Below are 10065 nucleotides of genomic sequence, written 5' to 3'. Positions count from 1 at the left end.
GAACTCTCTGAGGCAAAGATGCTTCTCCCAGATGTAGATCTTGGGAATTAGAAATTAACTTGCTACATGTCATGTCATTCTTATTCTTTCTTCTCAGTCTTTGAACTAGCACAAAGCAAGAAGGTAAGTTCATGGTACAGGAGTTGGAAATGAGACTCAACAATCTGTTTTCCAAAATAGCTGCCTGAAAGGTTTCAGAGTGGTGCTATACGCAGTGAAAAGCCCCACATATTCCCCCAAAGCATTCAACTCTCCAGTAAGCAATGACGTGACGTTTTCACAAGACATATCATGTTTTTAGTGAAATGTACAGTCATTAAACTTACTTCAGAATTGTTTGGCAGTTGGACATGTGGGAATAGTCTGTACTAGGGAACCTCCTCTCTGTGTTATTCTTTGTGTCTTGTATAAACTGTTGCAGCCAAGTGATCCGCATTAATCTCAAACGAATGCTCCTGCTGAAAAAATGCAAGTAATAAAACATCAACTCAATTAAAAGAATAAAATCTTCAGATTACTTTTATACATAAAACTAAAAAATATGCTGCAAATAAAAATATTTTGGGGTCCTTACACTAACTTATGAAGAACCTTTTAGCTACAGATTTATACATGTATTCATCTTTCAAACTCCAGTGCCCAAACTAGCATACAGTCACTGAACCTGCAGAAGCAAAAGCACTTGAACCCAATCATCTGCTAATAAGTGATTTAAAAGCCTTTTCTACAAATGGCTCTGTATAACTAATAGAATGGCAGTATGCAATTTAGGTGTGGAGGAAAGGTTTACATTCGTTTTACTTGCAGAGATACTGATGTGACAATAGCTCCAATTAAATGACCTATGATGCTAAGTTGGCCTTGTCTAAGTCTATATATAAATCTTAATAACTAGATATAATATAAAAAAGTTAATTATTTCTTCAGTATATTCTATTTTGAGGAATTTAACTAACTGAGAAATGTGATCAATCTGTGTGTTTTCATCATTAATTTCATTAAGGGTTGCAAAAGCTTGATAATGGTGTATTTCTGGGAAGATCCTTTTGTCTGTTATTTTAACTATAAGCTAACATGTCAGTGGTTTTCAGAAACTTTAGTTAGTGACAAAAGGATATACCGGGTGTTTCAAATAGCAAGGAAGATGAATCTCTGCTTTACATTCAGAACATAACTATCTTGAGGCGGAAAGGATGAGGTGCTTAAGGGAAGTAGAACAGTCGGCAACAGCAATCCAGAAAGAGAAAAATTGGAAGAGTTGTGAACGAAGGTGAAGTGGAAAAAGGGAAGAAAGGTAAATTAAAACTGAGAGGATGCTTCTAAGTATGTACTGCACTGCGACCTCAGCAGGATTTTAATCAGATTAGGTAGTCAAAAAGGGTTTAGCAGGAGACCATGGCATTCTGCACAGGCCCTTTACTCTGTCAGGGATGTTAAGATTCCCTCCAGATGCCAAAGCAGCTTGGAAGAAACTTTGTTAGTGTACTGCAGCGAGAGCCCAACGAAACACACTGAATCCAGGAAAATCCAGCCAAGAGAGACATGCAGATCGAGAGCTCTGGCTGAAGAGCTACGTGTGCTCTTGCCAGTTCTTTCTTGTGAGACTGCGGTACGGAGTTGTTACCCAGGCACTTCTTGTTGTGTGTTAGGTGGTGTAGCTGCATCAGGTATTTATGGTGGAAAGCGGCAGCATCCTGAGGAAGGCAATCATTTATAGCAGGGCCTACGTGGCAGAATGAGCGATCCTTCACCAGCTACCAGGACAACCTGCGCTGGTGGCCATCCTGCACGCCCCGCGGAAGGCAGGCTCAGGGAGCCGCTCGGCACTGCCTCGGCCTCTCACGCGACCCGCTGAGCCTCGCGGGACCAGGACGACTGCGTGGGCTGGGCTGCCGCGTATGCCCGCGTGATTTACTGGGGAGCTTCTTCAGGGGCCTGCGCACACGGCGGCCGAGGCACCTGCGCCACTATCTCCAGGAAAGAAGGGTTGCCCTGCGGGGAGTCGAGTGCCTGCGCACCGGCACTGCAAGCCCGGCACCCCAAAAAGAGCTCAAGGGGTGCCTGAGGGGAACTCCCAGCGCAGAGCCGCCGCGGCCCTGCCCGGCCCGCCGCACCCATAGGGGGCGCTGCCGCGCACGGCCGCACCGCACATCCGAGCCCCGGGCTGCCACCGATCCCCGGGCTGCCACCGATCCCGCCCCCCCCCCCCGCCGAGGTTGCCGCCGATGGCGTTGGTACCGCGTCGCAGAGAGGGGGCGGGCCTGCAGCCGGCGGGGAACGCTGTTGGCCCTTTTCCCCGCTAACCCCGCCCCCCCCGGCCAGGCGCTTCCGCCGCCGCTCACGCGGAGGGGGCCGGCTCCCCGCGGCTCTGGGCGCTCTTCCCCCGCCTCCTACTCCAGGGCGCGCGCTCGCCGGGCGGTCGGCGCAGGCGCGGGAGAAGGCGCGCAGGCGCGCCGCCGTGTGGGCGGGAGGGCGGGGCGGGTGGGCGGTTGGTGGGGGAAGGTGTGAGCAGCCGCTCGCCGCCGCTCGCGCGCGGCGGTTGGCTAGGGTGCGCGGCGGCCGGCGGCGTATTCCACCACCCCCCTGCCCCCCCCACGCCCGCCAGGGGCCGGGCGGCGCGAGTCGTCAGCCTCGCGCGCTCTCCGGTGCCGTCCCGCCGGCCGGACCGCCGCCGGTGGATGCGGGGCGGCGGCGGCGGCAGCGCCGCGCGGAGCCGGGGTGTAAGATGGAGGGCCTGACGCTGAGCGAGGCGGAGCAGCGCTACTACTGCGACCTCTTCTCCTACTGCGACACTGAGAGCACCAAGAAGGTGGCGTCCAACGGGCGGGTCCTGGAGCTCTTCCGCGCCGCGCAGCTTCCCAACGACGTGGTCATGCAGGTAGCCGTGGCGAGGCCCCGGGGGGCGGCGGGCCCGGGCACCGCCCCGCCGTTAACAGCCCGCGGGGAGATAGCCCCGTCCGGTGCTGCCGCCCCTCCCCTCCGCCGCCCTGGGCTCGGCCCTCGTCCCCTTGCCCGCCCGGCAGCCCTTTGGCGGGGGTCGTCCCGCCGGCGAGGCCGGAGCGGGACCCACCAGGAGGCTCGGGAACTATTGTCCCGTCCAGGAGCCGGCCACCTGAGCCCGGGCAGGAGGGGGAGGCTGAGCCTCTCCGGAGAGGGAAGGGGGAGCTGCTGCGCTGAGCGTGCCTGTCGCAGGCCCCCGCTTAGAGACTTGGGGGGCCTCTGGCTACAAGGCTAGGAAGAAGCTCTTGATAATCTCTGCTAGCCACGTCCAGCAGCTGGTAGGAAAGTGTCTTGGTTGCTTCGTGTCGGCAGAGGCCATCCAAAGCATGAGAACTCCAAAGCATTTTGGGGATGTGAGGGAGGTTTGTCCCGCAGTCTGCTGATGAAGACCAACACAGAAGAAGGTCTGGGTTTGTATCATTGGGTGCTGCTGACGCTAATCCATGTAAGCCGTGCAGTCTCTTTTGGACATCAGTTCCTGTCAGGTATTAACTTACCTGTAGTCATCAAAACATCTCTAACAAAGAAAAATGCAGTGCTATGAATGACACGGGCCCATACTTGCAATACGTATGTACACAGTTCTAGCACTTATTTCCTTGGCCACGTTACGTCCTTTTAGACCTGCTGCTACGTAGGTGTAGCAGTACTGTGGAGCTACCGACATAGAAAAGGGAAAGTCTGCTCTGATGTGTGTTGTGTAATTATTTGAGGAAAGTATTCCCAGGGAACCATTCTTATGAACAGCTATTTGTAATAACTTGCTGCTTCTGCAGTTCCCTCTGTCATTGTTCAATGCTTTAAAGTCCATGTAGTGTTTTGAGCTGCTGTGGGTAAAACTCTATCTAAAAAGCCATGCTGCCTGTTATGCAGTTTCATCCTCAGCCTAGGGAGATAAGCAGCTGTTTTTAACAAAGCTTTAAAGGGACTGTGGCTGGTAATACAGTACACAAATTTCATCATTCTGAAATTTAGTACCAGATTTCAGGAGAATACTTACACTTAACTAGGGTTACTGTTGATATGTTTTGGGTGCCTAAGAACAGCTTGGTTAGTTAAAATGCGTTTAAGATGAAAAAAAAAAAAGTGGGAGAGCACCAAATAAGAAATGCTTCTTACTGGTAAAACTAGTAATCTCATGTTTGATGACTTGCTAGACTGGACTTAATGGTAGCAGAGTCTGAATACTCAGCATTATGAGCGAGGTGTCTCGGGGACCGCCCACTGCTTCTTTTTGTGTGTGGCCAACCAATTTCAGAAGAATCATCCCAGTAAAGTGAATGTTTATATGTTTGTTGTGTTTAAAATCTATTTTCCATAAAACTTGTCTGGATCACTGTAAAGATAAAGTAGGCGAGTATTAGAAATTTTGCTTTATGTGGGGTTTTAGTGCAAGAACTTGGAAAGACTTGGAATTTTGAATACAAGTGGCCACAGATGATATCCTTATCTGTTGCAGAGGAGGTCAAATGTTTTCTTACTAAGTAGATCACATCTGAAGAAGATAAACTACTCGGGCATCATTACATGGATTTTAAATAAATCATCTCTAGAAGCAGACCTGGTTTATGGCTGTAGTGATCTCAAGGAAAACCTTGCCGTTAAAATGGCAAACAAGGTATTAGATTGCGTGAGGAATGAGACTATAAATAATACAAAGAAAGTCAAAATGCCCTTAGCAGTTTGACCCATTATGAGTATCTTGTGCAATCACTGTTGGTCACCTGTAAAGTACCTTGTACTTGTGAGGGAAAGAATCTAGTTGTCTGGTGATTTTATGTTCCCCTTGAAGTAGGGCTGTGCCTCAGGTTAACACAGGCGCGAATACATCGGATGGGTGTTCTTCGAAGGGAAATTGCACTTGATGCTTCGGAAGCTGTGACTATGTAACTAAAGCCTGAAGCTGATACAGATTAAGAAATAAGGAGACCCTGTGAAGCAGATGGAATTTTTTGTGCTGTGTTCTTACCTGTTCATTTGAAGCACCTGATGCTTGTGGGAAAGGAACTTGATTCAGTTACCCAATTCTTACATAATCCTGGAATGTAAGTGTAGTGCTAGCTACGTGAATGCTAAGTGCCTTCGTAGGTGTGCAAAATACAGTACAAAATTACTGCTCTTCAAACTTGCAGGGACCAAATAGTCCTGAGGAACTACCTTAGAGTTTTTCTTCTTCGGTAGTGTAGATACTTCGAATAATTCAGAATTTATTCTGTTGAAAATGAAAGTATGTGACAGTTGCATTTTTAGACCCATAACTTGTTTTGCTTGCAGATCTGTTGTTTGAAGGCTGCACACACATGCAACCTTTCCTGCAAAGAGTTACATTTATGTGAGATTTCTGTCTTGCAACACGAAAAGTTACACATATGGTTAATTGTTCCTAATCATTCTCATGTCTGCCTCTGAGGGACACTGTCAGCTGACTATTAAAGGGGAATAAATGAACATACAGGAGACTGAAACAGTTACGATTGCTGTATACAAACCATATGCTCACAAAGCAACAAAACCCTGGACAAGAGAAGCTATATGTCCACTGAATACACATATAAAACGACAGCCTTACTACCAGAACAAAAATACCACAAACTGTGTTACAACCTTGACTGCATATGTGAGAACACCAGCCTTTATTAACTCATATTTCTGCCTTTTTGTGCACATACTTGAAATAAGCATTAAGGTAGAAGATTTGCATAAAACAGTGCATAAAAGTACGTGTGTTGGGATAACAAGTCCAACTACTTCACAACAGTTACATGAGTCTTTGAATTGCTCTCAGGGTGTGGTTTCACACTGCAGCTAAACCAATCTGATGGCGAGTTGCCACTGAAAGAGATGGTTCAGTCTTTTCCCTTCACCCAGCTGTGTGCTCCTGCTGCTGCTTCTCCTTGCAAAGATGCTAGTACCTGTCTGATGCTGTTGTACGCTGGCATCAGGGGCTATGCAGGCAGAAAACTAATCACAGTTTTTTGTTGATTTTAACTTTGTATCAGCTGCTGGTGGAGTTGAATGGATGTCAGTGCTAGCACAAGGGAGGAGGCAGGAAAGCCATTTGCTGATGGAGAAGAGGAGGACTTTGCTCTTCTTAGAGCTAGTGCATATTTCAGTTGTGATCTAGCATGGATTTCATGGTGGCTTAAAACACTGGAAGCTGGAGTTGTCTTATGCTGGCACTGACATTCATTTGAACAAACAGTGAGGTGGTTCAGGGAGCTTGTTCAGCCAAAAGTTGGGGCTTTTTGTCAAGTTATTTTTCACTTGACTCAGCTGCCTGACCTCATGGCTCAGTTGCATGTGCATTGGTGTTTGTATTAGCAAGTAGTATGATGCAACACAGGTGATGCTGAGGACCTGCCATCCACCCTGTGCATGTATTTCAGAAGCTTTCCTTTGATCAAGATCTGGCCTGGTCCTGTAGACTGAATGTTAGCTGGGATTCGTTAGGGTGCACTCCTAGAGTCTACCTTCTAGGTTGGCTTCATAAGAAATAAATCTAGTTGCCTACTCTGCAGTGGCTGCACAGTATGAACCAGAGCAGTAAGGGTGATCAGGAAATTGGTTTCAAAACCACATTTCACATCTGACCTAAAATACTAATGTAGGTGTGCTATTAAGGTCAATTCTTGGTGCTTCTACTCATGGTGAAGTTGCTTGTAAAAGCTACAGTCGGCCAAAAAGCATATTGTGAAGTTCATTACTTGTGCATGGGATTAATATAATGTCCCAGTGGTTCAATTTATAGAATTCTTATTTAGGTGACCATAGGGAGTTTTATGACTGTGCACTCTTCTTTCTGATTATGAATCCTAGAAAATTCACAAGACAAGGAGCAAATCAGTTGTGCATATGATACTCATCTGAAACTAATGAGTCAAGGTTTTGAATACAAGACAAATACTCAGACAAAATCTGGCTTTAAAATACATTACTACTATAAAACAACAGATATGTGTGTATTTGCATGTACTTTCTCTAAAATGAATGAGTTGTCATCTTCAGTGTTGGCAATGTATGGCAACGTTACCTGACTTCTAATTTAGTGTTAGAAAGTCTTTGAAATGACAGATAAATCGTACAATTATGTCCAGTTTCTTCAATTACTTGCATTTAACAGGCCTGCGTTAGCCTGTTAAGAACCTGGTGTAAAGTCTATTTTTGGCTCTCGTTAGCCAATTTCAAGCTTTTTTTTATTTCTAGTAAGTCTTTACAGACAGATTAGTTTTGGTTGCTCTTGTATTGTTGATGGAAAAAATTACTGTCTCTGGTTGTCTGCCTCAACTGTCTGTCAGTTTGCTGCCTTTGTATCAAAAGTTATAAGAAAGTGCACACCTGTGATGCAGCTGCTTCATTGGAAAGTCCAGACTCTTGGCTTAAAGCCTCATTTGTCAGCTACAATTTCTGCACTGTCCAGAAAAACAGCTAAGGTGCAGGCATATGCTGCCTTCTGTTGTTCTTGGGCTGATAGTTTTTGGCAAACATAGCTAACAGAGAACATGAAATGATAGTTTCCTCAGATGCCAGAGCTCGTCTGTGGCATGCTATGTAATTATAATTGGAATTATAATCCATAGGCAGAACATGGCAAAATTAAATTGCAAGTTCTTGATTTATAATGTTGGCCTTATTGTTGAAGAATGGATGTAGAGAAAGGCATCCAAGAAACTAAAAACTTGTTCACAGTGATTTTATTGTTGCAGTTAGTGTTTCAGTGAATGTTCCTACACAAAGACTACCTGTTTATCAAACCAGTAGAATTTACTAAATGCCAACTGCAAATGGAAGCTGAGGCAGGGCATGCTTAGGATTACCTCTGTAGTGGTGATGTGCAGAAGACTCAATCTTGTTCTGGTTAATTTGCTAAATTTATTATCTTCTCAGATAATAAGTGGTGGGGTAAGAAGTTAGAATGCCTTATACACTGCAAAACCCATGCCTGCCTTGCAGCAATTTTGATTTGGAGTGCATTTAAAAATACATAGCACTCTCAGATCTTTAAAAAAAATGTACACTGTGTAAAAGTTTTTCCTCTCCTAATACTGACCATTACCAATCTGCAAAGAAGTCCAAATTTAAAAAAGAAATCACAGCCCATATATTTTGGGTTATTTTATATTTTAAAGCTTACAGCTTTCCTACATGACACTTTAAAACAAAATTAGTATAGATTTCTTCTGAGGCAATATTCATAACAGGTCATTATTAAGGCATTATTCCAGTGTAGAAATGTACAACTATAGCATTTTTCGTATGCATTCTTAACATTTTGTTAGCCTGAGCACCATGAAGTTGATGAGTCTGTAGCCTTCTAGGATTATAATCATATGTAATTTATATATAACATTTATATGTAATATTTATGTATTTAAAGGACATTTGTACATACATTATGCTGTATCTCAGTTCTTGTTTAGGAAATAAGGATTGTTATAAATCTGTTCTAAATACAAACAGTGCCTGGATCTGCAGTTAAAAATATCCAATTTGTGAATTACTATTTTTTTCCCTTCAAATGTTACTGTAATAGAGTGTTTTTCTTTCCTTTCAGCCGAGCAGTGGGATAGTTTTGTTTCTCTGTAATGAAGAGATATATAAGCAGTCTACTTTCTGTTAGTGCCAGAAATGGCTCTTACTCTGCTTTGTATCCTGTGAACTGCGCTCTGAGTTTTCTGCATAATTCTGGTAAAAGTGTTTACTTTAATGATGTTACCTTCACTGAGACTATAGTGGTCTGCAAATTGTTTTCTCTTTACAGTTAATTAGTTTGAGTAGTCTCATATCTCAGCAGCATTTAGTCAGAGAATAGTAATTGGTTTTGAAACGAAAGGCAGGACGTTAATGGCAAAACTTTAGGAGTGTAGATTAGGTCTGTTAGACTTGTATTTGTTTTCAGCTGATTTCTCAGTGTAATTAAGTGGCATTCATACTGTATAGTCACTTATATAGTAAATAATTCCTTCATAATTCCATGTGCCAGCACAGCACTCGGCTAATTTCAAGTATCACAGCTCAGCTTTGTTTGAAAACAGTTCATTTTTTTTTTTCTTTTTAAATGTGCTGTGAGATGACAGCAGAGATGATTAATATCCATTCTGACATGACTGGATAGAATTCTAAAATTATTCAGAAATATCAGGGCATTTGGAAAATTCAGCTGTCTTAGAATCAAGTTAGCTGCACAAACCTATGTATACTAATCTTGATCTTTTTCCTGTAAAGCCGATTCTTTTGTATTAGAAATTGTGAGCACTTCACTGTCTGTGAAAAATTGCGAACATGCCTTAGTCTAATCTTCAATAAATATTACTGCAGATACTGTGAAATTATAGGACTTTGCTGGCAGTCTCTATGACTTTTCAATTGTATTTGCTAGCTTTCAAAACATTAGTCCTTACAGACAAGTTACAGCCTATTAGGTCATAGATATTTGCCATTTAGATCAGTCCTTCTTGTAGAATTCCTGGACTTCATATTGGAGTTCTGCTCTTTGCTTAAATGAGTTTGAAGTCAGAAATGAGTGTGGGAGCAGTATGTTGAGTATCAGATTTTTCTTGCTGGAGTTCCAGTAACGATTTGTGTAAGAATATATTTCCCACTTGTTCTTTTTCCTTTATTGTTTCTTGAGACCACAGGGATACTACTAATCCAGCAGTGTCATTCTTTCTGAACTAACTTACAGAGTTGGTGACCGTGTTTGTGACTTGCTTGTTTTTCCAACTGAGGTTGGTATCTAAAGAGTTGAATTATCCCCTGTACTTGTTATACAAAAAACAATGCATTAAAACTTGGGCATGCCTGTCTGTGTATAGGGACTGTGTTTTGACAGGTTAAAGGACTTGTAAAAGATGAGTCTGACCTGAATTTCTGGAATGATTGACTTCTGACATGTAACATGCTCCTGAATTATGGTAACAGAGCAATTAATAGACTTAGTTTCAAATACATCTTTCAACTTCAGTAATCCCCAAAAAAGGGTGACCAGGACTGAACTGTGTAAAATTTAGCATTAGATGCTAATTTAGTCCTGCTTCAGACTATTAGTTGTAAACTTTGTAGAAAGTC

General features: G+C 43.7%; 1 protein-coding gene across 2 annotated transcripts in view; it reads left to right on the top strand.

Annotated features, from left to right (window-relative positions):
• Window positions 1–2725: 2725 nt before the first annotated feature.
• Window positions 2726–10065, top strand: part of REPS1 (RALBP1 associated Eps domain containing 1) — a gene marked incomplete at both ends in the record, with an annotated part of 65005 nt that continues 57665 nt past the window's right edge. For both annotated transcript variants that reach the window (XM_081997024.1, XM_081997023.1), the window contains one exon: window positions 2726–2878. In XM_081997024.1, the coding sequence (XP_081853150.1) occupies window positions 2726–2878 (153 nt within the window). The remainder of the gene's footprint in view (window positions 2879–10065) is intronic.

This window comes from Phaethon aethereus (assembly GCF_964289735.1).
Source record: "Phaethon aethereus genome assembly, chromosome: 3".
Classification (NCBI taxonomy): Eukaryota; Metazoa; Chordata; class Aves; order Phaethontiformes; family Phaethontidae; genus Phaethon; species Phaethon aethereus.
This window is presented reverse-complemented; position numbering and strand designations above follow the sequence as displayed.